The 27254-nt window shown below is 56.1% G+C and overlaps 1 protein-coding gene across 2 annotated transcripts in view; it reads right to left on the reverse strand.

Moving 5' to 3' along the window:
* Positions 1 to 26708, reverse strand: part of DCHS1 (dachsous cadherin-related 1) — a 39139-nt gene extending 12431 nt beyond the window's left edge. The window contains exons 1-9 of one of the 2 annotated variants that reach the window (XM_050332750.1): positions 24957 to 26708; positions 11397 to 11585; positions 11066 to 11297; positions 9809 to 10045; positions 8455 to 9474; positions 7886 to 8073; positions 2918 to 3014; positions 2600 to 2757; positions 147 to 981 (exon numbers count right to left, since the gene is read on the reverse strand). In XM_050332750.1, coding sequence (XP_050188707.1) covers positions 147 to 981; positions 2600 to 2757; positions 2918 to 3014; positions 7886 to 8073; positions 8455 to 9474; positions 9809 to 10045; positions 11066 to 11297; positions 11397 to 11585; positions 24957 to 26708 — 4708 coding nt within the window. The remainder of the gene's footprint in view (positions 1 to 146; positions 982 to 2599; positions 2758 to 2917; positions 3015 to 7885; positions 8074 to 8454; positions 9475 to 9808; positions 10046 to 11065; positions 11298 to 11396; positions 11586 to 24956) is intronic. The other variant, XM_050332751.1, reaches the window with a different exon arrangement.
* Positions 26709 to 27254: the final 546 nt, after the last annotated feature.

Raw genomic sequence — 27254 nt, forward strand, 5'->3', positions numbered from 1 at the left:
TGCACCCCTAATCTCCTTCCTCCAGGCTTCCCAGCCCCCGGTCTCCTCCCACGCACCATGCAACATCCCCATGTACCTCTGCACCCTCCTCAGCCTCCGTGTTCCCAGAGTTCATGCTGCCACCCCTGCATGCTCCTAACCCTCACCAGTGCTGGGATTGAGGTGGAAGCGGCTGTCGCCATTGCCTGCTTGCAAGGAGTAGCTCACACGTCCATTCTCTCCCAGATCGCTGTCCTGGGCCACCACGTGCAGTGCCACGAAGCCCGTGGGCTGGTCCTCCATGATGCTGACGGTGGCCGGGGAGAGGAAGATGGGCGTGTTGTCGTTCTCATCAGTCACGAATACGCGGGCGGTGACGGCAGCTGAGCGGCGCTGGCTGATGTTGCGGGCCTGGTCCGTGGCCTCCACCACCAGCAGGAAGGAGGCAGCAGCCTCCCGGTCAAGGCCCTGGCTCAGGGTCAGCTGCCCTGAGCGGCTGTCGAGCTGGAAGGGGGCCCCAGCGGGCTCCAGGTGCAGCAGAGTGTAGCGCACCTGGCTATTGGGGCCTACCCCATCCCCATCCAGTGCCTGGAAGGTGAAGATGGAGGAGCCAGCCTGGGTGTTCTCCGGCACCACGATGGTGATAGGGTCTTCAGGGAAGGTGGGCGCCTGGTCGTTGCAGTCCTGCACATGGATCTGGACCAGCACCAGCCGGCTGGAGGGATAGCCGTGCTGCGTGTCCTCAGCACTCACCTGGAGCACGTGCCGTGCTCCAGCTTCATAGTCCAGCTCCCGGGCAGCATAAATTTCCCCTGTCACGCTGTCAACCACAAAGGTGCCGTCCCCACCACCTCCTACCACCGTGTAGGTCATCTGTCCTCGCGCAGGGGCATCCGGGGGGGCCACCGAGCCAATCACAGATCCCGGCTTGATCCCTTCGAGAGGGTGCAGGGTCAGCACGGTGGTATCAGGCCGTGGCAGCACACGGGAGGATGGCAGCACCTGCGAGGAGAGGCAGCAGTGAGGGGCACGCGCAGGGGGCTGTGTGCCAGGGCACATGCTGGAACACAGGAGGGTCCTTCTGGTCCTCAGGGTACACTTTTCATTGTGAAGATGCCCAAGCCCTGGCACCAAAGAGGCGGTAGAGTCTCCAGCCTTGGACACAGACAAAAGCCACCTAGATGACCCCGCCTAAGCAGGGGGCTGGACAAGGTGACCTCCACAGGTGCCTTCCCTCAGCCACTCCTTGGTCCTATGACTGTGTCAGATACCACAAAGGCAACAGACAGCAGCAGAAACAATTATGCAAACATAAGCAAGACTGGGCAAGAAGAGAGGTCATGCTCATCCCATTGGGATGTACAGGAAGAGAGAGAACCTGGTATGACCCCAAGATAAATAAATACTATCTCTAATTTTATTAGAGATATTGGAGTTATGTAAAGTTAATTTGGGGATGAGGTGCACCTGTGGATGGGAGAGAGAATGCTGGAAAGGCCATCGCAGTGTGATCTAAATGGAAAACCCACTGAAGAACTCAGTACACTCCTGTCAAGGTCCTGGGAAAAACGGGAATAACATCAAACCTGTCAGCCCAGGGGGGATCAAACCCAACGACTGTCAAGCAAACCCTGTGTTACAGGGATACAAACCAGCACAATGGGGATGGCCAGCCTGGCCCCAGTGCTCTGGAGAGTCCAGGACAGCTTTGCTGACAAGAACTGTTACAGACATGGTGTAAAAAGGAAATGGTATCAAACATATAGTGGGTAGCTGAAGGCAGATGTGCCAGGCTAACACCGGGCTCTGCTCCTCAAGAGAACATGGTGTATTGCACCTGCCTGTGCTGGAGCTGGGATCTGGTATGGGAGCACACATGGAGTTCCCAAACTAACAAGGGAAAGGCACAGAGTGGGGACGGCTGTGTGACAGAAAGGGAAGTGATGGGCTGGTGGGGATGGCACAGCATGGAGAGTCAAATGGTCTCGACACCTGCAAGGACAGGGACAGGAAGCTGTGAAACAGTGTTTTGTGAGAGTGCCTTGATGGGGGGAACCAGACTCTGTTGTAAAAGGAAGCTCATTATTAACAGAAGAGAAAGGATGTGGCTGTCCAGGCAATATAGGCAAGGAGTGCCGAAGTGACAAAGACGTCAGGGACATCCTGAGGGTCAGAATGTGCTGTGGGTCAGAACAAACACCCTGGGGGTCAGAACACCAGTTTCAGTAGATGGTGGGAAGAATGGATGTCTCTGTGCAGAGGACCTCTGAGTTCTTCCCTGCACCAAGGTATCTAGGACAGAGTTGGCTGTCCAAGGCTTAGAGAAGGCAGAACTGTGGTTGGCCACTTTGGAAATGAGAACATGTGCAGGGGCAGATGGACCCACCTCTTCCCATTTCAGTTTCTCCACATGGATTTTAGGGTTCGATCAACAGCTGAGCAAGGGCTGAAGGTTCCCAGGGATGAAGGTGGTGGAGGGTGAGGAGGTAGGGAGAAAGGCTGACAGCTGGAAGGCGTTCAAGAGGCAAGGGGTAGATGGTGCAGGAGGACAGGGACAGGAGGAACTGGAGGAACTGGAGGAGCTGGGATGCAGGGACAGGAGGAGTTGGGTACTGGGTACCTGGACACGAACGATGGCTGACGTGCTGCGAGGCACCGCGCCACGGTCGCTGGCTGTCACCGTGAAGATGTACTCGGCACGGTCAGCCCGACGCAGAGCTGTGGCCGTCCGCAGCTCTCCAGTAGCCACGTGAAGGGTGAAACGCTCTGCCCAGGCTCCTGCAGAGAGAAGTGAAATGCTGCCAAGGAGGAGGGAGGGCAGGGTAGGGCAGGAAGGAGGGGGAGCACAGTGTGGGGGTCCTGGGCAGTGGGCACCCATCTGCCCGGGTGAAGGCTGCAAGGCAGAGTAGCATCGATTTGCCAGTTTTGGAGCTCATACCTATCAGTGAGTAGATGATGGTCCCATTCTCCCCCTCGTCAGGGTCCTTGGCCTGCAGGGAGGCGACCAAAAGTCCCGATGGCTTCTCTTCCAGCACCTGCAGCACAGCCCAGGGAGCAGCTGAGTGGCACAAGGCACTCTTCAGATCACCCCCACAGCTCCCCAAGCATGGCACGGGGTCTGCACTCTCCTGCACCAGCCCTACACCTCACCCACGGCACAGACCCCTGGGAGGACCTACAGGTTGTGCCTGAGGCTGGAAACATGGAGGAGTCTGCAGTGACACTGACCAGGGGACGCTCTGCCTTGCCAGTCCTCCTTCCCTTTTGCCCTGTTTCAAAACCTGCTCAGCGTGGTGGGGGCACACTGCAGGGCTGTGGGAGGGCACTGGTTCACCCATGTTACACCCAGAGCCTCTGCAGATAGGAAAGTGCAGGGCTCCACGACAGTCCTGGTTCCCTCTGCCCCAACAGACCCCTTCAGCTGCCAGTGCCAAGGTGTGAGCCCTGACAGCCCAATGCCAGCCTCCCTGGTTGCAGCCAGTCATCTCCTCGGTTCCCATAGCCAGGCTGGGATGTTTGCCACCTCTGGAAATGCAACTAGTAGATCTTCCTGGGCTCAGGCACCTCTACTCGGGAATTTTCCCTTCCCTCCTTTGTTCCTGGGTAGCACTGACTGTCTCTGGGCACTTTAGACCCATGTTTTATGCCATTGCAGCACAAGACTATTGAGAAATCAATCACACATGTGCTCAGGTGACCTGATGTCCTGAGGGGAGTTACCAGCTTCCCCTCAGAGACCACACGTAACAGCATTGTACACAAACACCTTTCCTGGATAGTTATGGAAGTGGACACATCCCCATCAATGCTCCTCAGCACCTGTCAGGTTTTGGGATCACCCTCAGCAAACATCCCTTCCCTGCTGCAGATAAGCCTCCTCCAGCACAGACTCCTTGGTGGAGCAGGATTCCTGCTTGGCACAGGCCCTGCAGTTCCTTCCATCCCAGCAGATGCCAAATTCCCACCCCAAGGGGACAGACCTCAAGCATTCCCATCCCGTCAGCACATCCCGAGGCACAGACCACTTTTCCAGACCCAGCTCTGCAGGGTGATCTGTGTCTCTTAATGCATTCAGGAAAGGGACAAGTGGAATCTGAGCAGGACTCTGGAGGAGAGGCTGCGGGCTCCCAAGTGGAGGTGAGGGCCAGGGCTATTGCCCAAGCTGCTGGCACCATGATGGAGCCCTGGAAGGGGAGACCAGAGGAGCTGGACTCATTCAGCCAGGCCAAGCAGTGCTGGGACTGCGCTCTGTAAACATTGGGAGAGGGAGGGAAATTCCAGAGAGAGAAGAGAGCTTTTTAAGCAAAAACACAATATTGGCACAAGAACAAATAAGTACAAAATGGTCAGAAATTAGTTTAGGCTGGAAATGAAGAGATGGTTTCTAGTACCAGATCAAGGAATCTGGAACAGCCCTTCACAGCAGCGATGGAGGCACAGACCTAAATATAGCCTGGCCCTCCATGAAGGGAGAGCCTGCGTGGACACCTCTGCGTGGGGCCACGCTTCAGAGGCCCCTTCCAACCTCTCCCCACCACAGGCTGGGGCAGGGTCTGCCCTCACACTGTCCCTATTGCCCTCAGTCCAGACATGAGTGGCTCCTGCTCAGTGGGCAGGGACACGTTCCCCTTCCATGAGGAATCAGACCTCTCCAGGGAAGGCAGAGACTTGGCAGAGGAGTTCCATGAGCAGCACCCACACAGCCCCGTGTCCAAACGCCAGTTCAACCGCTCAAACAGGAATAAACAGCAATAGCAGTCGCCTTGCCTCTGCAAACTGGTGAGAGAGTGGCCAGGCCACCTGAAGGTTTCTGCAAACACCAGCCTGGTTCCAAGTTCACAGAGCCATTCTGGCCACAGGCCAGCTCTGGCAGGGGCTGGCAGTGGATATACAGAGAAGATGTGAGAAACATGGTATGTGTGGAACAATCCTACTGTGAACCTCCCCGGCTCCCAGCCTACTGTGGCTCAGACACTTCCTGAGCCACAGATCGTATTTGTGTTCAACAGCCTTTGATGGATATTTTTTTCTTTCCATGAATTCATCTAGTTTTGAACCCATGCAACTTTGGGCAATGATTTCACAATTTAATTATGTTCTGCATGAAAAAGTGCTGCCTGTGTTTATTTTAAACCTGCTGCCTGGTCAGCTCTTATGGAGCTGCCCAGTCTTGTGTTGTGAAAAAAGCAACTTCTCATTTCCCCATGACTCTCTGCACACCTCTGTTATATTCCTGCAGCTTTATCCATGCCAACCCGGGTCTCGGCGAGACCCGGGTTCGATTCCCGGTCAGGGCCACTCCCGGGCTGATGGAGCACGTTAACCCTTAATAGGCAATCCATCTACGTCCTAAGGACCTCGCTGCCACCGTCCAAGCTTGCTTGGCCCCGGCAGATGAACCTTAGGATTAAAGCGTGGGCTCAGTTCCGCGCACACTGTGTCTCACCTAAAAAATCCAATGCGCAGGCTGGAAGGTGTAAAGACCTTCCCCGGATCTTCGCTCGCGAAGACTGGCCATTATTATATCCATGCCAAAGAATGTCCAACTATTTCCTTTCTGCATGGAAACCATTATCTGCCAGAGATCCCATTAACATCCTTTTCTGAACCATCTCTAGCACTTCTGCTCACTTAGGGAACAGAGCCGGGCAGAGAGAGTGGGCAGAATCTGAGTTGTGGTAATGATGTTTTCTTTCGTTCTCTGTTCCTTTTCTAATTAAACTCAGCATCTGATTTGCCTCTTTGCCTGTGCTGAGCCTGGGGTGACACTTTCACAGAACCCCAGGCTTCTCCCCAGACTAAAGCAGCCAGTTCAGAGCCCACCACTGTGTAAGTCCCATCAGTGTCTCTCTCCAGGATTTCATCTCCCATCGTCTTTCCTGACTGAACAGTGAAAGATGATTCTTCTACAGTTTTTCACTGGGAGCCCTCACCTTGATTGCTGTGAATAGACCAGTGACATCAACCTTCACCTCTTCGGGAGGATACAGCAAAACAGCAGCACCAAGGGCACCCTCTCTGTGAAAACAGACCTCTTTTTCCTTCCCTTTGTACCCTCTCCCCTCTCCTAGCAACCATTCCCTGGGATGATCCATTATTGCAGACACTACGCAAATGCCCCTGGTCCTGCCAGCGTGCCACCAATTTGCTTCAACTTAGAATTCCCCCCACGAGACACTCCTCCAGCTGATGCTGGAAGGTGCTGACACGAAACCCTCCTCTGCTTTGCCTGATGAACACCAACATAAACACAGCACCAAGCATGTCTGCAGGGAATCACGGAGCTTTGTGTTATCATCCAGTTTTCACTTTTCCCTCCAAGCCTCTCTTCTACATCCAAACCATGGCTAACAGCGGGCTCTTCCTGTGCTTCCTACCCTTATTTCCAGTAGGAGAGTTGCAAACCAAAGTGCCCAAACAGGTGTTTGCTCAGAGTCACTGCAGCATTTACCTGCCCTCAGGGCTCTGAACCCATCCCAGCTTTGCCCTGTCCCCTGAAGGACACATCTGCTTTTGTGGTCCCTTTGTATAAGCAGAGCCCTCCCAAGTCCTAGCAGGGCACTCGCAGCGCTTCGTGCCCCCAGGCACTGGGATCAGCTGCAGATCCTGCCATGCAGCGTGTCATGGGTGTCCCCACACCACGGGAGCAGGGCTCACACGGACCCTGGCTGTGAGCACTGCTGCATTGCAGAGCCTGTCCAGTGCAGCCTCAGCCATGCTGTGGCTGGCTGCTCCCTCACCTGCTCTGGTCCCAGAGTGTTGCTCAGAGAGAGGGCAAGACTAACTGTCTTCCTGCCTCCTTCAGGCCCTGGGAGATGCATTCACCCAGGCCAAATCCTACTAGCAGTGTTGCCAGCAGAGCAGGGCATGCAAGAAAGCATCTGGGCAGGGGATGGCTGCACTCTGGAACAGGAAGGGAAGCAGCAATGAACAGGGAAGGCTTGGCTGGAGCTGCAGAGTGTCCCCAGGTCCTGTGTCACCCAAATGGGCAGTGACCACCAGCACAGATCTGCCTGCTCTGACCTGCACAGTGTGCGTGGCTCAGGCAGCATCTGTGACAGAGAGTGGTTTCCATCACCTTGATGTGTCTGAGCCAGCCCCACGTGAGGGGCTTTGAGCACACAGCCTGATGTGCAGTGTCCAGCCACAGGCTGATCCTGTGCCAAGGAGATGAGGCCAGGGCTCTGGCTGCTCACCCTGCTCTGCTGCTGCCAGCGATCCTTGGCCGACTCCTGTGAGCCCTTGCCCCTCGTGCAGCTCTCAGGGGCACAGCAAATCAGAGGCAGAAAGATGGGGGGCTGGTCCTCACCCACTTCTCCTGAGGAGCACCCACATAACTGTGTCTGCAGCACATGCAGTGCCTGGTGACTGCTGCCACCAGAGTGCCGAGGGAAAACTGGGCTGGCAGCCACGGTAGATTCCCAGAAAACCACTGTGCGTGCCAAGCCCAGCTGTGCACTGCTTTCTTGACCTTCCAGAAATAAGTGTGGCTGTACTCAAAATCTCCAGATCTAGGTGATGGCATCCTGCACCTTCCCACTCACAATTGCTTACCCTGGCTCTTCTGGGTCAGGTTCAGGGGTCCTCTTGCCATCCCTCCCTGCTGGTACATGCAAACCAAGAGCTTCTGTCTGCTGGCCAGTCCTGCTGGTCCCAGAGCCCTCTGCAGACCTTGACTGCTCTGTCACCAGGATGTCTGCATTGCCCAAAGACATTGCCCATCCTGCCAGTCAAATTGGCCAGACTGCCCTGGCTGCTGCATAGATCTGATTCGTGCCTGCTCATCTCCCACCCCAAAACTCTCCTGGGTCTCCCTACCCCTCCCCATCCCCCAACAGAATCACCTGCCCCATATCCAGAAGCCACCTGTTCCCTGCCTCAACAGCACTCCAGCCTGTGCCTCTACCTGCACGGGCAGCTCCTGACCACTGCCCACGTGGAGGAAAGCAGGAGCATTGTCATTCTCATCCAGCACGGTGACATAGATGGTTCCAGTGGCACTGCGGGGCGGTGCTCCCCCATCCTGTACGATCACCAGGAGCTGGAAGCTGGACTGCTGCTCCCGGTCCAGGCTGTGCTTGGTGCTGACCTCTCCTGTGAGGGAGAATCCCAGAAGGGTTTGGGTTGGAAGGTAACTTCAGGCCCATCTTGTTCCACCTCACTGCCATGGGCAGGGACACCTTCCACCAAACAAGGTTGTCCCAAGCCCTGTCCAACCTGGCCTTGAACACTTTCAGGGGTGGGACAAGCACAAGGAGTGGGAACACAGAGGTAGAGACACAGAGGTGGGGACACAGCTCAGCCCTCGAGTTGCCTTAGAGCAGAGCCTGTGCTCAGCTGTGTTGCTGGAGCCCAGCACTGTAGGGGCAGGAAGGTGCCTATTCTGCTGCTGCACTGGCCTGGCTACCATCACTGCTGTCCTGCCCTGGGCTTTCCCACCAGTCAGTCCAACCCAGAAAGCCAGGAGTCTCTCACCTGTCTGCGCGTGGATAAGGAAGTTGGGATCGTGCTGGAGCAGGCGGTAGGTGAGCCGGCTGTTCTGCCCCGCGTCCCGGTCGCTGGCCGTCACCCTCCCCACACTGCTGCCAGGAGCCTGGTTCTCAGGCACGGTGAAGAAGTACCGCTCCTCGCTCAGCCGAGGGCTGTTGTCGTTCTCATCAGTGATGCTGATCCGCACAGTGCTGGTGCCGGTTTTCCGGGTGTCCCCCGCAGCCCCACTGCCTCCCACCGAGGCCAGAACCGTCAGCACATACAGGTCCCGCATCTCCCGGTCCAGGGCGCTTTTGACGTACAGCCAGCCGCTCTCGGGCATGATGCCGAAGCTGGCAGCGTCCCCATCTGCGCGCAGGTGGTAGGTAAGGGCTGTGGATTCCACATCGTGTGCCAGGGCCCTCACCTGCAGGAAGCGGGTGGAGACGGGGACACCCTCCTGGACCTCCACGCGGTAGGTGAGAGTGTCAAAGATGGGCCCGTTGTCATCCTCAGCCTGCACGTGCACCAGCAGCGTGAAGGTGGAGCTGAGCTGTGGGACACCGCTGTCCCGGGCCACGATGGCCAGGCTGTAGGCTGAGCTGACCTCGTACTGCAGGGCCCCAAGGAGCCGCACCGCCCCCGAGGTGCGTTCCACACCAAAGGTGCCCTCACCTCCTGACACCAGCTCAAAGGTCACCTGGCCGTTGGCACCGCTGTCACGGTCCTCAGCCTGCATGGTGTAGACTATAGTCCCAGGTTCTGTTGCCTCTGGCAGCAAGATGGAGTCGGAGGGGCTTGGGAATGCCGGCACATTGTCATTCACGTCTGACACAGAGATCTTCACGCGTGTGTTGCTGTAGGCGGGGGGTGAACCGCTCCGGGCCTGGACATCCAGAATGAGGACTGCCTGCGACTCATGATCCAGAGGTAGGTTGGTGCGGAGCTGTCCTGAGGCCGAGTCGATGGAGAAGTAGCCATGAGGATCCCCCGAGGAGATGGAATAGAAGATGTCATCAGCGTGACCTGTGCACAAAGGATGGAGACAGGAGAATGACAGCAGGCTGGGCAGTGCTGGCTGTGCTGGAGGTGGTCTGAGATGTCCGGCAGCACTGTGCCCATGCTCGTGGATGCACAGGTGTGTGTACTGACATACGTAAGCAGACACGCTGAGCTGGGTGACAATCATAGGGTGCACATTCAGACATGTGTGTGTGGAGCTGGGTGGGTGACAATCATAGGGGTGTGTGTGGAGCTCCTGGGGCAGGGCTGCTCTGTGAGGAAGTGTGGAGGGTGCTGGACGTTGAGGATGGTGTGGGGACAGGGAAAGTGACAGCATGCAAAAGGGACGAGCCCTTACCTGGAGGGTTGTGGGCTTGCACAGCCCCCACGCTGGCACCCTGCGACATGTCTTCAGGTACAGTGAAGAAGTACTGAGCTTGCTCAAAGACAGGAGGTGAGACTGTGCCCTCCACAATGCTGATGTTCACCCGGGCATTTGGCTGTGCTTGCAAGCCCCCCCCGTCCTGCGCAGAGATCACCAGCTGCACCAGAGTGTTGGCTTTGCCACTCAGGGACCATGACAGGGAGATGACACCTGGGGAAGAAAGCCACTGATGGGGCACTATGCTGCACCCTTGTCTGTCACCTGGCACCAGGGAACAGGCCAAACCATAAGCTGGAAAAGACAGATCAGAGGGGACAGGAAACAACGTGTATCACAGTGGGAGCTTGCTGTGGAGGAGTTGGAGTGAAGGAGAGGAGCCTTCCAGGAAAGCCTGCCCAAATACTCCCCACTCAACCTTACACCCAGCCCTGAGCTAAGCAGTGGTACGGTCCGAGGGACACAAGCCAGAGGGCAGGTCTTGGGAGAGGGAAAGGAGGGGAGAGGGCTTTCTAATGTGGGGCACAGGGTGAGGGTCATGACACAGCAGGTGGGTCCTGGTCTATAGGGAGGCTTTGGGACTGAAGTACCATAACTGACAGGCCCTGTGAAGGAGGTAACCCTGTGTTAGGAGGGCTGGTAGTGCCTGTCTCATCCCAGTCACCTACTGGGAACTTGGGAAACTGTGTGCAGATCCCTCAATGAACCTTCCTGTCCTGCTGAGAGTCCCCGGTGCTGCACGCTCATGTGCCCACCTCCCCAGTAGAAACTGCTCTGTCTTCAAGGCTGATGCAAGGCAGAGTAGACACAGCCAGTGAGAATGGTGGGACCAAGAGTGACAGAGCTATAGCAGAGAGTTAACTGAGCTGGGGAGAGGAGGGTACTGGCAGGGACAAGAAACAAACCAGGATACAGTTTGATGGGGCAAAGCATCAGCACACAGGAGGAAAGGCAGAGTGAGTCAGGGATGGAGAATGAGGGAGAGGAAGGAAGATGGGACAAATGAGAAAGAGAGCAGGAAGTAGAAACAAGAGGTCAAGGACTGAGTGTGGGAAGGGGCTGCCAGAGGCTCAAGAAGTCAAATGGGGAATGATGTGGCAGGGAGAACAGGCATACTCTGGAGGCAGACTGCACCACTGAGGTGTCCAAGCATTGACAGTCAGGCTTGCTTTGATATTTTCCATATCATAATGCTCCAGTTTCTGCCTGCTCTGGCTCCCTTCCAGCTCTCACCTGTGTCCTTGTTGAGGGAGAAGAGCGGGGGTGAGTTTCCCCGGACAATGCGATAGGTCACTCTCCCGTTCAGCCCCTCATCCTTGTCGTGGGCGGTGACACGCAGCACAGCTGTCCCCGGCATGCTCTGCGTGCTGATGCTGGCTGCGTACTCCAGTGGGTAAAACACTGGCCGGTTGTCATTTGTGTCCTCCAGGAACACCTTCACGTACACCATGGAGTTCAGGCCACCCTGCAGAGGGACCAGGTCAGAGACAGTGCAAGGACAGCAGCATCCCCTGCACAATGCTGAGGCAGCAGCACCGCGTCCCGTGGCCTCGCCAGCACTCACCCCGTCCACAGCAGTGATGGTGAAGTCGTAGGCAGACGTGCCCTCATCACGGTCCAGGGGCTGCTCCGTGCACAGCTGCCCCGAGTGCTTGTCAATGCTGAACTGCGTGGGGACAACACTGCCGATGCCAGAGCCAATGGAGTAGGAAAGAGAGCCAAACACGCCACTGTCTGCATCTGTGGCTGTCACCTGGGTCAAGGAGGGTACTACCTTAACAAAGCAGACCACCAGCCAGACCCAGCCCTGCCCCATCACCACACTCCAGTGCCACCCTCTGCTCCATGGCCCACAGCCACCACACCATCGAAGGTCATTGTGACACAGTGACAGTGACTACCTCAGGCCTGCAACTCTTGTCCCACAGCAGCCATTGCTTTCCCTGCAGCCCTCCCTGCAGCAGGACAGGGCTCCTAGGGCTCACTAATGCAGACTGTGCCCTGGGCAGTGTTGCCTGCAGGTGTGGGGCACTCTAGGATCAGCCTGTGCTGGCTGGTCCCCATGAGGGGATGTAGAGGAGGGGAAGCACTGTGTTGTGAATGTGCAAGAGCCACACCCTACTTTTTATCTCCAGCACTGCCGTGGGTTCCTCACCACCCAGGTGACAACTCCCTTCTGCACCTCTGGGGCAACATCCATCACCCAGGTCAATAGACTTGCCTTGGCAAAAGAAAAGACCATAGGGACAGTGGGAACAGAAAGGCCCAGGCTCACCAAGATGCCAAGGATCTCACAGTCAAGCACCCCCATTGCCCCCCCCTTGATCATCCAGCCAGGGACAACCTGCATGGCAGCAGCAGCTGCCCCTGCCTGTCTGTTCCTTCTTTTCTCAAAGACACTCAGTATGAGACAGGAAGAAAGTCACCAGAGCCCTGGCTCTGTCCTGCTCTCAGAGCTCTGTGTCCAGCAGCCCTGGCTGCTAGGGATGAGGATGGAGAGTGGCATTGCCCTGTGACAGCCCAGTCTCACCCAGCCTGGGGCACAAGAACCGCACCCACCACAACAGACACAGCAGGAGGATGAACACTGCTCCCTGCTTGCCCACCCCAGTTCCTCTTCGGGCTCCTACAGAGCTCAGGTCAGCAGGAACCAACTTCTGACCCCACATCCCTGCCCACAGCTCCTCCACCAGCTGGGAGCTCGGCAGAGAACAAAGCTGGGGGACGGAGCCGGGGGGAGGCAGCTGGGCCAGGCCCGGGTGAAATGGAGTTCAGGCCTCATCAGCTACAGCTCCTCCCTGCAGCGGCCATGGGGCCTCGGCTCCCGCGCGAGGAGCGCAGGAACGCCGCGTGCGCGCCAAGGAGAGGGCCCGGCTGGGGGCTGCGAGCCCTGCCACCGGGGACAGAGGCACAAGGGCGAGGGGACACAGAACGGCTGGGCCAGGAGGGAACAGTCAATTGGGCAGGGGTGGCACCACCCTGCCCTGACCAAGAAGAGGAGGCAGCATCTGCAACACCCCCACCAGCCCTGCTGCCTGCGGTCTGAGGGGCTGCCTGCAAGGAGAAGCTCAGAGCACACCTCCGGTGAGCACCAAGCTGCTGTGCAGAGGATCTGCTCCCCAACTCTGCAGCAGCTGCCAGAAGAATACCATGGCACCATGGAACAGGATTCCCCCTCCCCGCTCCTGCTGCAGAGCACTCAGAGACAGAGGTGCCATGACAGAGCTGGGTCAGGAGGCACTTTGGGAAACTGGACCCATCTGCTCCTCCAGAGCTCACCCTCTCCTCTACTGTCTCAACCCCCCTTGCTGGGGAGCTGCTCACTGGAGAGTACAAATCTGACCTCACTGACATCACTGGAGCTCATCCAAAGGGTACCAGCACAGTGGCTCCATGTTGCCTGTTTTACTGGGGTACAGCCCTATACCCACACCCCTGTGTGCAACTGGGCCTGGCTCTTGTCTCCCTTGGATGGGTGATACTAAACTGGGTGCTCAGAGAATAGCCACAGGAACAGGAAATACCTGCTGAAGCAGGTAACGGTGTTGACTCAGTTTGGGGCTGCTGAACACTTTGCTTTGTGCTATGCCACTGTGTGCAGAAGGAGGGAGGCTGTGGCTGCCCCAGCTCCCTGCCCGCAGACCACTGACATCCCGTGTGTGCATCCCATGGGATGGGGCTGGCTGCCTGCCTCCAGGCAGCCTACACTCAGCAGGGCCTGACTGAGCCCCAACGGCAGCAGGATCCCCACTGTAGCTGGGTGATGCCTCCTGGGGACTCCTAAGAGACGTCACAGGGGTCCACCAGCCACCAGGTATGGCAGCCACCTTATTTTAACTGGCACACATGGCTGCAGGCTCAGAGCACACACGGTCTGGGAAACGGACACATTTTTAGCTGTGAGGGAAATTAGCCACCAAAAGGGCTCATCAAGGCCTGTGGTGAGTTCACCACTCCTGGAAATTTTTAAACCAAGTCTGGACATTTTTCCAGGAACTATGCTAGAAGCTAATGCAGGGCAGCCCCAGGCTCTGTATTTAGCATCCGCCCCAAATCTTGGATCCACAGCTGGTTTTACTGTAGCTCACTCATGAGACTCCTGACATTTGCTTGAAAAACAGAGGGAAATGGGGTCAAGCTGCTTTATGGAACTGCCCAGGAAACACTCCACTGGGGTTGTGCCAGTCCTGCTGCTTGAATATGTGGGAGCAGGAGTCAGAGCTCTGAGCCTGAATGGAGCCTCCACAGTCCCCTCATCTCTGACTTTTGAACGGAGTCCCCACAGCCACTAAAGGCTTTAAGCACAAGGACATCAATGCTCTGCCAGGAAATCCCTGAAATGAAGCTGCCAAGGAGGCAGCAATACCTGGGGAAAGCCAGGGTCACAGACTCCTGGTCTCACAAAGAATTCCAAAGTCCCTGGCCAAGCAGGGATGGTACACAGCTGGATCTGCTGTTCACTAGAAGGGAGCACTGACTGGGGATGTGGCAGTCAGCAGCAGCTGTGACTGCAGTGGCCATGAAGCAGCAGGTGCAGAATCCTAAACGGCCTGAGGAAGAAGAGAAGCAGAGTACAGACCCTGGAGTGCAAGAGAGACTTCAGCTTATACAAGGAACTGGTCGATAGGAGGGATCCCATGGCAGGCAGCGCTGAAGGCCAAGGGAGCTCAGGAAAGCTGGCAAGCCTTCAGGACAGCACAGTCCAGTACAGTCCATCCTAGAGCTCAGGAAAGTAAGGAGACATGTCAGCAGATGGCCTTGGCTAAGCATGGGCCTCAGGGCTAAGCTGCCATGCAAAAGGCAGAGTATGCTAAGAGAACCAGGATTGTTCAGCCTGGAGAAGGGAAGGCTCTGGGGTGACCTGACTGCAACCTTCCAGTTCCTGAAGGGAGCCCGCAAGGAAGGTGGAGAAAGACTATTTACAAGGGCCTGGAGTGACAGGACAAGAGGGAAGGGCTTCACACTGACAGAGAGTAGGTTTACATTAAATATTGGGAAGGAATTCTTCCCTGTGAGGGTGGGGAGGCCCTGACACAGGTTGTCCAGAGAAGCTGTGACTGCCCCATCCCTGGAAGCGTCCAAAGCCAGGTTGGACGGGGCTTGGAGCAACCTGGGATAGTGGAAGGTGTCCCTACCCATGGCAGGGAGAGGGAATGAGATGAGCTTTAAGGTCCCTTCCAACCCCAACCATTCCATGATTCTATGAGGTGGGTATGGAGGCAAGCTGCACATTAGGAATTTATAAACATTGCCAGGCATGTCAGGAGGGTGTCAGCAAAGTCAAAGTTCAAGTCGAGTTGAGACTTGTAAGGCAAACTGAGGGCGCCAAAAAGAGCCTCTACCATTGCACTGGTAGGAAAAGGCTCAAGAAGGACCCATTTCCAAGTGTGGTGGGTCATTTAGTGACAGCAGGCACAGATAAGACTGGGACACTCGATGTCTCCTCCACCTTGGTCTCCACAGTTTCCCAGGCCTCCATGCTGTTCAAAAGGGTTCAGAGGTAACAGAGAGGGGTGAAGATGGAGTCAGGATTTCTTTAATGAAGTTGATCCACATGAATCCATGGCTGCATCAATGGATGCTGACAGAAGTGGATTTATAGGGCTGCTCTTCACATGTGATGGAGATCAGGGGAGACCCCTGACAACTGGAGGGAAGCAAGTATCACACCCCACACCTTCAACAAAGGCCAAAAGGATCATCTGAGGATCTACATTCTTGTCAGACACACTTTGGTCCCTGGGAGAATCATGGAGTGAGTCCTCTCAGAGCATGTTTTTGGCCACATGGAGGATCCTGGGAGAGAAGAGCCATCATGGATTGACTGTCCTGTTTGCCCCCTGTGATGCAACAAAGATGGGATGTGGGATCAACGGGCTGACAGCTGTGGGTGACAATTGCCTTGACTTTAGGAAGAATTTCGACACCTTCTTCCACAATCCTCATATCCAAGGCAGGATGATACAGTTTGGAGAGCTGGACAACCAGGTGGCTGAAAGACAGGTTGGAAGGCAAGCTCTGAGGGGAGAGGTTCATGAGCTGTGCTCTGCCAGGAGGTGGTGATGAGGGAAAGGATCTGGACAAAAGGAACAGATGAACTAAATCCTTTCTGTCACATAATGGATGCAAATGAACTGGCATGTGCCCTTGGTACCAGGGGATGTGTTAAAGAACCCAGGGGATGAACCCGATGCTATGTTTTGAAGCCTTTACCTTGATAGGTGTAGAAGAGGCTGCTATCACAGGGGGCTCAGGGAACACACCTGGGGCACTTTCTGCTGAAATCACCCACTAAACAGTGTAATTACATGGAAACACAGCTGTTGGCATCCAATTCCCAACTGGGTTTTAATCTGGCAAGGGATGTCAAAGTCAAGATGAAAGACTTCTATAAGTGCATCAGTGACAAAAGGAAGGCTGGTTAAAATACAGGCCCACAGCTGAAGAAGATGGGAAACCTGGTGACACAGGACATGTAAAAGACTTAATGCCCTCTCTACCTTAGTCTTTACTCATAACACCAGTCTTCAGGAATCCTAGGCCCCAGAGACTGGGATGAAAGCTGGAGCAAGGAATATAAATCCTTGGTTTAAGAGGAACAGGTCACTGAATTCCTAAGCAAACTGGACATGGGTCCTGGGCACACCCACAAGTGCTGAGGGAGCTGGCAGACATCATTGTTAGGCCCTTCACAGTAATTGTTTCTCAATCACAGTGTTTGAGCAGAGTGCCTGAAATCTGCAGGAAGGTAAATCTCTCTCCTATCTTCAGGAACAAGAAGGAAGACACAGGTAACCAGAGATCAGTCAGCCCCACCTTGATCCCTGGGAAACTGATGGAGCAGTTAATCCTGGAAACCACTTCTATGCACAGGAAAGGAAGAACAGGAAAATCATCAGGAGTGGTGAGCACGGTTTCTCCCAAAGGCAAATCATACTTCACCCACTTGATAAACAACTGGTGGATGACAGAAAAGGTGTGGATATTATCTACCTGAACTTCAGGAAGTTCTTTGACACTATTCCCCCTAAGATCCTTATGAAGATGTTTGTGAACGGGCTGGATGAGCCAACAGTGAGGTTGGCTGGAAACGGGCTGAATGGCTCCTGTCCAGAGAGAGGTGATTAGGGGCACAACATCTACTTGGAGAACAGTAGCTAGCAGTGTACCCCACAGGTCAATCCTGGGTCCAGTCCTGTCTGGAATCTTCCTTAATGACCTGGATGATGGGGCAGTGCGTAGCCTCACCTCAGCACATATGCGGATGACCCCAAACTGGGAGGAGTACCCTGAAACACCAGAGGGTCATAATGTGCCCAGAGGGACCTCGACACAAAAGGCTGGAGAGATGGACGAGAGGTCTTGCGAAGTTTTACACGGGGAGGTACAAAGTTCTGCCCTGGGGAAGCAACAATCCCCTGCACCAACATATGCTGGGGGCCACCCCGCTGGAGAGCAGCCTGGCAAAAGAAGCCCTGGTGGGTGCCAAGTTGAAGATGAGACAGCAAGGTGTCCTTGCTGCATGGAAGGAGAATGGTGTCCTGGGCAGCATCAGGAGGAGTGTGGCCAGGAAGTCAGGGAGGAGATCCTGCCCCTCTGCTCAGCACTGGCGAGGCCAGAGCTGGAGCGCTGGGTTCAGTGCTGGCTCCCCAGTACAGCAGAGAGATGGCCACACTGGAAAGGGTCCAGTGAAGGGCAACGAAGATGATGGACTGAAGCAAATCTCCTGTGAAGAAAGGCTAATGGAGCTGGGATAGTTCAGCCTGGAGAAGACAAGGGGTATGATCCATACATGAAAGAAGAAAATAAGAAGATGGAGCCAAGCTCTTGCCAGTGGTGCCCAGTGCCAGGATCAGAGGCCATGGGAACACAGTGGAACACAGAAGGGTCCCTCTGAAAATCAGGGAGCACTTTCCTACTATGAGGGTGACCAAGCTCCATCATAGGTTGCCCAGGGAAGTGGTGACGTCCTGGGCAAACAACTCTGGATGGTGCTGCTTGTGCATGGGGAGTTGTACTAGATTATCTCAAGAGGTCCCTTCCAAACAACCATTCTCTGATCTCCCAAAGACCCTCCTAAATACCACAGTTCCCCATTGAGCTCCAATTTTTCAAGAGAGCTGATCTGCTTCCCCAGCCCTGCACCACAGCCCTGACCACACTGGGCAGCAGCACCTGCTACCTGCCCCTCCTTCCTTCCAGGTGTGGTGAGAAGACTTAGCTGGACTGCCCTGCAGCTGGTCAGAAGAGCACCGGGTGGGAGTGCTCTGGCCACCATGGAGCAGAAGAGGACGACACAGGAGAGCAGCAAGATGGCTCAGGGCTAGGCAGAAAGAAGCCAGAGCACCACCCTTAGAAAAGGAAGCGGGGTCCTGGGCTAGTGCGCCTCTCCCCACTGCACTGAAAACTGGGAGGGCAGAGACGGGCATCGAGGCCTTGCTATTTCACACCCTCCTCCCAGTTCCCCACCAAGACAGGAGCCAAGGCACCACAGACACATTTCCCAGAGATGGGGATGGATTAACAGTGGGGTCCTCAGCTGCATCGCCTGTGGGAGTCAAAGCCTCCCCTTCCCACAGACCCACCTGGAGGGCAGCACCAGAGCCCCTCACCCAGAGCCATCCCCTGCCTTCGCAGCCCTGCTGCTGAGCTGTGTACCCCCGCCCAGCCCACAATGCTGGAAAGCAATGGAGCACAGCTCAGCAGCTCGGGCCTCCATTCTCTGGTTGTCCTCCCCGCTCCAGCCAGCGCAGTCGCAGGCAGGGAGCTCATCTGGAGCCTGGCCCTGGCTGGGGTTCTGCTGCGCACATGTTACGCTGTGGCTTTGGCAAACATCTGGCTCTGGGCTCCCGCCCCTCCGAGTGACGGCTCTTGGTGGGAGAGGAGAAGAGGCTGGCGCCAGTGTGGTCAGCGATCCCACGCACGGCTCCCTACGCCTGAGTGCGTGCCAGGCGTCCTGCCCTCCCGGCCCTGGCATAGCCGCTGACCAGCTAAAAGCCGAGGCGTGGCCACGCGGCTATTTCAGGAGCCATCCCTGGCTCCCGAGCTTCATCTCAGCCTCCAGCACGCTCGGGCCTCGGGGGAGGGAGCGGGGTCAGGGTTCGGCCCAGCGACACTCCAGCACACGTGGCCGAGATGAGGGTCAGAGCCCACAGCTGCTGGAACCCCCCGTTTGGGGAGCCCTGCGCAGCTGCTGCCACTGCCGCCTCAGGCCACTGGGTCCCCACTGCCCCAGGGCATGGGCAGGGGGCTGGCTGGCAGCCCCACAGCCACAGCCTCCACACTGCCTACTGGACTGTTGCTGCCCCGTCCCTGGAAGTGTTCAAGACTGGTTTGGACAGGGCTCAGAGCAACCTGGTTTAGTGGAAGGTGTCCCTGCCCATGGCAGAGGGTAGAACAAGACGGGATTTAAGGTCTCTTTGTGATTCTATGAATCTGGGCTGCCACAGCCACACACAGCCAGGAATGGGGAGCAGGGGTGGCCAATAGCCTCCAGCACTGCTCTGGGACGGGGTAAAGCCCTCGGTTTAGAGGATGAGAGGAAGTGGGCTAACCACAGACACTGTCAGGAAGGCAGGCTGCAGGATGTGGAGGGTGAAGCTGGGCAAGAGGTGCAGGAGCCTGGGGATACACAGTGCCTTTCTGGGAGCCTGGGGGCCTCTGAGCACAGGGGCAGACTAAGGCACAGAAGGAAAATGAGCAAGGCTCACACCTCGGCATCCAGGTGTCCTCACTGGCAAAATGGCAGCTGCAGCTACAGGGCATAGGGAGCCCATGGAGGGTGCAGGAGCTGAGCAGACTTGGAAGCTGGGAAGCAGAATAAGGCACGGAATCCTAGAGCTGAGTGAGGGTGGGAAGCTGGGCTCTGCAGGGAAGAGTGCTCACAGTGCAGGGCTTGAGTAGGGCAGCCACAGTGCACAGTAGAAGTGGCAGGTCCTGACTTCAGGGCACTGGTGCATAAGGACCCCAAACCAAGTTGTGGGGCTGGGTTTCATCTGCGCAGAGCTCAGGCAGGGAGTGCTCACAGATAAGGTCTGTGCAGCAAGATGGGACGCGGCTGGGCAAGACATGCAGGAGAGACAGGGCTGGGGTCAGCACGAGATTGAGCATGCCAGGTAGGGTAAGTCTGGGGACCAAGACAGGGATGGGGTCCCCAACAGCAGAAGGACATGGAGCTGCTCGAATGAGTCCAGAGGAGGCCATGGAGATGCTCCAAGGGCTGGAGCACTATGCTCTGGAGTCAGGTTGGCAGAGCTGGGGGTGTTCACCTGGAGAAGAGAAGGCTCCAGGGAGATCTCAGAGCCCCTTCCAGAGCCCAAAGGGTCTCCTGGAATGCTGGAGAGGTTCTTCGGACAAGGGATGGAGGGACAGGGACAAGGAGGAATGGCTTCCCACTGCCAGAGGGCAGGGATATTGGGAAGGAATTCTTCCCTGTGAGAGTGAGGAGGCCCTGGCACGGGTTGCCCAGAGGAGCTGTGGTTGCCCCATCCCCAGAAGTGTTCAAGGTTGGACAGGGCTTGGAGCAACCCAGTCCATTAGAAGGTCTCTGCCCATGGCACGGGGTGGAATGAGATGAGCTTTAAGGTCCCTCCCAATCCAAATCAGTCTGTGAATCCATAGGGAGCAAGGAGAGGCTGGCATGTCCCAAGGGATGTGCAGGTCAGGGAGAGCTGCCCTGGGGCACAGCAGCAAAGGTCCTGGGGAAGAAGACAACTGCAGCTGGCACTGACCAAGGGGTGTGGGGAGAACAGGAGGGAGCAGAGATTGGGGGGGCCCGTGCTGGTGGCTGGGGCTCTGTGAGGGGGGCATGAGGACTGGCCCTTTGGAGGGCAGCCTGCACCAGTGTGAGGCTATGGGTGCAAGTGGAGGAGGGAGCTGTGTGAGCAAGGGCAGCGGGAGGAAGAGGAGTTCCGAGGGGCCTGGAGCTGAAGCAGAGGTAAGGGAAAAGGGGCAGCTGTGAGGGGGCTGGGGATTACGTGGAGGAAGGAGAGAGCTGTGTGAGGGGGCTGGGAGGAGGAGCAGAGCATGGGGGGAGAGGAGCGCAAGGGGCTGGGGCCTCTCGGCTGCAGTGGAAAAGCTGCTGCAGCTCCAGGGGAAATGCTACTTGAATTAATCATGGCGCTGGCTGCTGTGCCAAGCCCAGGAGGAGGCTGCTGGCAGCGCAAGGAAATAACTTTCACAGGAATTTGGAACAAATGCAGCTCTTCTGGCGGTAACAACAGCATTCACCTCCCCCCACAACCTCCCCATGTACCAGCATCTCCCCCATGTCCACACTCCTGTGCACCTCCAGACTCTCCCACATGGCAGCCCACTCCCCAGGACCAGGATGCTCTCCCTCCCCTCACTTCACTCTTCAGCACACACAGGCAGTTCCCCATCTTGTCTCGGAAAGCTCGCCTTGTTTCTGAGGAGGGGGAGGCCTGTTCTATGTCGTGCAAAGATCTGAAAATAGGTTGACGTTAAATCCCTCGACTCAAGAACACAAATGTAATCAGCAATGCCCCCTCTCCTTGGCAGCAGTTGCTGAGCATGAGTCCTCATGCTGCTCCAGTCCCCATGCACAGCTATGCCCCGTGTCTCCTCACAGTTGCTGCTTCAGCAGCACAACTGAGGCATCAGGATTAGCCCTCCACACACTCTCTTTCAGTAATACAGTGTACGTGGCCTGGTGTAGCCTACAGCTCTTCACCCACATCTTCCTACCTGGGCACAGCCCACGGGGCTGTCCCAGTGCAGTGCACGCATGTCCCACGAATGTCCCATGGAATCACAAATCAGGACCCAAAACTCATGAGACTTATCCTCAAAACTGCAGAGACTCTACGTTGGGTGCATTGCTGGTCAGTGTTTCATTTTGGATGTCCCTCAACAATTGTGTGTATGGATGCAAAGGGAATATGTAAACTCTGGTTCCATAATCATCAATATTGGATCTATGCAAGAATCAATTAACCACCATCTCATGTTATTCAGGTTTTTGTCCAATCAGCCCATGCTCACTACATGGGGTTCATAGCTGTCTGTCAGAGCACAGACAATGCTTGATTTAGCATGAAAAGCCAGAAAGTCACAGAAAAACAGTACCTGACCATGCATGCAGCATGCTGGTACAAGTCAAAGGTTTAAAACAAATTTAAGCCAGCAGGGTGAATTTATACCAGAGCAGTGCTTCCCATCACGGAACCACAGCACTGGAATGTGGTCCAGTGTGCCCTAAAGCTTCTGCATCGTCAGCTTATGGCCACAGAGAGGAACAAGGGAGCCAGCCAGTGACTGTCTACTGCTCCATTTTCTGCTGGTTGTATGTCACTGGTTACCTGAGTTCTGAATCCACTGGTGTTTCTCTCTCATCTCAGACTTGAACTGAGAGTTTGCCATTTTCTTTGCTTCATGCTCATGCACAGTCTGCTACTGTGGGACTTGGCCCATGATAAACACAAGTAATATACAGAGGAGATGTTATGAGTTCCTTTTCTTTCTCCAGAGCTCAGGTCAGCAACCTGCTCTGCTCACCCCTGCTTGTACCCCTGGCAAAGAGGGGAAGCAGGAGACATGCAAACACTCTTCAGGTCTCTCCTGGTCACTCATAGGGACTCCTCTCTTCCCCACTGTTTGTCCTACCCACAGAAAGTAGACATGAAACAGATCTCATCCTCCCAGGGTCTTCTGCTTAGAAACGTGACAGTCCGATTGAGAACCAAACCCACCGAGTTCTGGGCTGACCTGAGTGACTGTCCTGTGTCCTGGATGTCATCTGGCAGGGCCAGAGCTCTCCTGACTATTGTGTGGGTGTGGCCCAAACCCAGACCTTGACAGAGACCCTTTACCATCCCAAGTCAGGGTGAGCCCTGATGCCTGGAAACCGTGGACAGATGGAGTTAGGCAGAGGCAATGGCACACAGGGGATGTGGGGCAGCACACCTGACATGGGCAACCCTGTGCAACACAGTGCCAGACACTGGCCACTGTGGGTCCTGGCAGCACCTCTAAAGCCATCCTGTTCATGACAACAGGGGTGGTCACGGTGGGCAGCTGTGCTCTGTGCTCAGGGCTCCCTGCCCAGGCTCTGTCCAGCTCCCAGATCTGGTTGGCTCCTGCTGCGTCCCCGGCAGAGCCATCAGCCTGGACAGCCTCCTTTCCCATCCTCTCACATTTCCCGGCTCAGAGGAAGCAGCAGCAGATGTGTGAGCTGTTTGCTTTGTGCCGAGGCCACGCGGGAGTTACCTGCACTCAGCCCAGACGTGCCGTTTCCAAACGAAACACAAGGACTGAGCCAAGACCATGGAAATCTGCCCAAAGCCTCTGTCGCTACTGGCCGCCGGGTCAGCCCTGTGCCCTGTGCAGCGTGGAAATGGGCTGGACCCTTCAAGAGCCAGGCAGTCATGTGCTGAACCCGCTCCTGGATATGCCCCCACGATGCCGCACATCCCGGCTCATCCGCAGGGTCTGCTCTCCCTTCAGCTCGGCCCCGCACCCGGCCGGCAGGCGCGCAGCCGCCATCTCCGATTGCATTTCCAGAGTGCCTCCCCACACGGCGAGCAGCACTGAACAGGAAGGCACGGACAAGGAGAGAGGGGGGCCTCCCTTCGGGGGCTGTGCAGCCCAGACATCCCCACACATGCCTGAGGCCACCACACTCACCCAGGGCCACACGGCTCCTCTCCTTCAACCCTGTTCCTGAACCCATTCCTGCCCCCTTCCCCATCTCTGTCCCCAGCCCTGCTCCATCCCCACCCACCCCAGACTGGGACAATGTGTAGTGTTACTCTGCATAGACCAAACCTAGCTCTCTTCTGACCCAAATCTTCCTCCTCATCTCCCACTCACTTCTTCTGCCCAGACTTCCCCCTAATCCTACCCTGACCCATCCCCAAACCCCCCAGATATGCCCCATCCTACACTTGCCCCTGCCCCACATCCCTTCTCTTCTACATTCCTCCTTTCCCCTACACTCCTACCCAATCCCCTGCACTCAGCCCCTGACAAACCCCTCTCTAGTGCTCCCACCCCACTCTGTCAGTCACTTGCATTCACACACCCACCACAGCCCACCCTTTCCACACCCAACTCACACCTCCCCTGCCCCTGCAGTGCATCCAGAGCACCCATAGACAGTTCTTTCTTGACAGCTCCAAATCCTTCTCCAGGGTCACCTAGAGACCCTTTTCCCAGGCCAGGTCACAGGACCTCCCTCTGTTTTTTCTCATGGGCCCCAGAATTCCTCCACCTCCTGGCACCACGGGCACCTCTCACCACCTGGCCCCAGCCAGACATCCTCATGTCCCAAGGCTTCAGCAAAGAAGTGTCCTCAATGTCACTGGTGCTTGTCCTGATGGACAGCCTGGACACTGTTGTGGTCAGCAGTGCCTCACTGCACCCCTGCACCAGCTCCCCACTGTCCCCAATCCTGACAATGGGTGGCATCACCTGTGCCCAGGAACCAGGGCTCCAGGGCCTGAGCTGTGACAGAAACACCGAGCGCAGGGAACACAGAACACACAGAATCCAAACAGCACTGCTGGCTCATTGTGGGGTCATGGAGCTTTCGGAGGGGCAGCAGCCCTCTGGCCCCAGCCGTGACCTCTTGCAGCATAAAGGCTGGCACAGCAGCACGTGCCTCAGTTCATCAGCATAATTAATGCTAATGCTCACAACCAGCCCTAGTGACACTGATGAACTTGGGCTGATGACCTCACAGGGGAGGGGGAGTGGGGGAGAGGGAGGTTCGCAGCCTGGTTACAGGCAGCTTCCCAGAGGTGGTTCCTGAGCTCTGTTGTGAGTGTCCTGGCTGCAAAGAAGCTCCACGCTGGTGCAAGCAAGGCCTGGCACAGCAAAACCCACCTCAACTGAGGCCCACAGTGTGTTCTGCACGATGGACAGCCTCGCAGTGTGTCCAGTGTCAGTGGCGTTGCCCACTACTCACACGCAGAAACGGTGTGACACTGCTTGGCCCCATTCCACACTCACATTGAGAGCAGGGATCTCCACTCCAACATTCCTGCTGCAAACACTGCCCGTCAAAGCCATGGTACCTCCGCCGAACACCCTGCAGTGGTATCCCAAGACACTCACAACCCTGGCCATGCCCTCCCCAAGCTCAGGTTTCAACACCTGCACCTACCTGCAAGAAGCAGGTCCCAACAGGGGTGTTCTCCTTCAGGGATACATTGTAAAAGTTACTCCTGAACACCGGCTCATTGTCATTGACATCCTGCAAGGCCACGTGCACCACAGCTGAGGAAGAGAGGGCAGGAGTTCCTCGGTCTGTGGCCACCACAGTCAGCTGAGGCTGAGGGTCCTTCTCGTAATCCAGTGGGGCAGCAGTGGTGATAATGCCAGTGGCAGGGTCGATGGCAAACCAGCTGGAGTGGGTGTCATGACCATGCACGATACTGTACCGCACCTCCCCGTTAGGACCCTGGTCCTTGTCACGAGCCGTCACCTGCAGGACAAAGCTGCCTGGGTACACCACCTCGGGGATGCTTTGCTTGTATTCCTGCTGGTCGAAGAGTGGAGGGTTGTCATTGACATCCATCACCTGCAACACAAAGGCCGATTCTGCCCGGAGTGGGGGTGTTCCTGAGTCAGTAGCTGTTACCCGCAGATCATAGGAGTCTCTTTCTTCCCGATCCAGAAGTTGGTCCACACAGATCAGATAGATGATGTTATCCTTGGTAGTGAGGGCAAACTTGCCATCCCCTCCCTCCAGTGTAACATTGACATTGGAGTACTCTCCATAGTCTGGGTCAGAAACAGAGATGCGAGCCACATACTGTCCGGGCTGGGCTCCCTCGGAGATCTGTGGGGAGCCATCCTCACTCAGGAAGATGATAGTCATGGTGGGCTGGTTGTCATTGTAGTCACGCACATGAATAGTGACAAAGGCTGTGGTGACCTCAGGATGGACAGCCTTATCCCTTGCCTGCACCACCAGCTCATGCACCTTCCTCACTTCATAGTCCAGACCCTTGTTGAGCTTGATGACTCCAGTCCGGGCATCAATGGTGAAGTACTGGTCAGGATCACTCTGCCGCCGGTTGATCTCATAAATCACATCCCCATTGTCACCTTCATCTGCGTCGGAAGCAAAGACCTGCAGGATGCTGCTGCCAGGTTTCAGATTCTCTGAGATCAGCGTATGATAGCGGCTCTGGTTGAAGCTGGGAGCATTGTCATTGATGTCCTGGATGGACACATCCAGTGTCATCTGGGTGCTCCGGGGAGGAGAACCGCCATCGTAAGCTTCCAACAGCAGTGAGTATGATGAACGATTCTCCCGGTCCAGGACATTGCTGACCACCAGGTCCAAATATAGGACCCCGTTGGGTCCTAGTCGCGTTTCCAGGCGGAAGGCCTGCCCCACATTCCCTCCCTTAATCATGTAGCCTTGTGTGTTCAGGAGGCCACTGTCAGCATCAAAGGCTGGGTCCAAGGGAAACCTGCTGCCAATGGGTGTGTGCTCTGGGATCTGGAGGGTGCTGTGCTGTTTGGGAAAGGCTGGAGCGTGGTCATTGATGTCATTCACTTGGATGTTCACTTCTACCGTGATGCCCTCTGGGGTGACAGCAATGAAGCTGTAGTGGTCCCGAGTCTCACGGTCCAGGACACGAGCTGTTTTGATGATCCCCGTGTTCTCATCTATCCCCAAGTCAGTGGAGACACCGCTGCCCTCCTGTGCTGAGATGAAATACATGTAGGCACTAGTTCCAGGGGGCAGGCCAGCACTGATGTCCCCAATGATGGTGCCAGCCGGCTGTTCTTCATCTATTTGTAGATCCAGGGTGCCCAGGACAGCAGAGCCCATCCCCGCTCTCAGGCCCCCAAGAATGAGCAGTTCCAGCAGAAGCATGGCTGACCCCTTCATCTGCTCCATGGCTGGCAACCGGCAGAGCAGAGGGTGGCTCGATCTCCTTTGCAGTGTTTGCTTTAATCCTGCATGGAATGCAGACCGGAGGATGCTGATTAAGAGGGAGTAAAGGAAGGACAGAGAAAAAAGCCTTGAGAGGGAAAGCCTGCTAGGTACCTGCTGCCCAATTGCTGTGTATCACCTGTCCCTCACAAGGAGCAAATGTGACAACATGTCAGAGGGTGCCCAGAACAAAGGCCAGGGACAGTACCTGGAGTCAGCCCAGTAGGTCACACCTGACAGCACACTGAGGTGAGCAGCTGGTACCCCGTCACCTACACCCTAAACCGCCCCTCCCAACCACCACCTGGCTGGCAACACTGGCACCAGCTGCCCCAGAGCAGTGTGCTCCTGTGCCTTTAACAGCTGAACGCTTCCTGTGAGGCTCAGAGCTTGTCTGCAAGAGGACAGAGGTTTTGGGACAAACAGCAGCCTTGCACCTCTCCACCCTGAGAAAAGCTGGTCTCAAATTGTGAGAGAGCTCAGCAAGCAACCAGTTGAGACCCTAGCCTT

This window comes from Myiozetetes cayanensis, unplaced genomic scaffold (assembly GCF_022539395.1).
Source record: "Myiozetetes cayanensis isolate MyiCay16 unplaced genomic scaffold, myiCay2020 scf5-8, whole genome shotgun sequence".
In the NCBI taxonomy this organism is placed as follows: domain Eukaryota; kingdom Metazoa; phylum Chordata; class Aves; order Passeriformes; family Tyrannidae; genus Myiozetetes; species Myiozetetes cayanensis.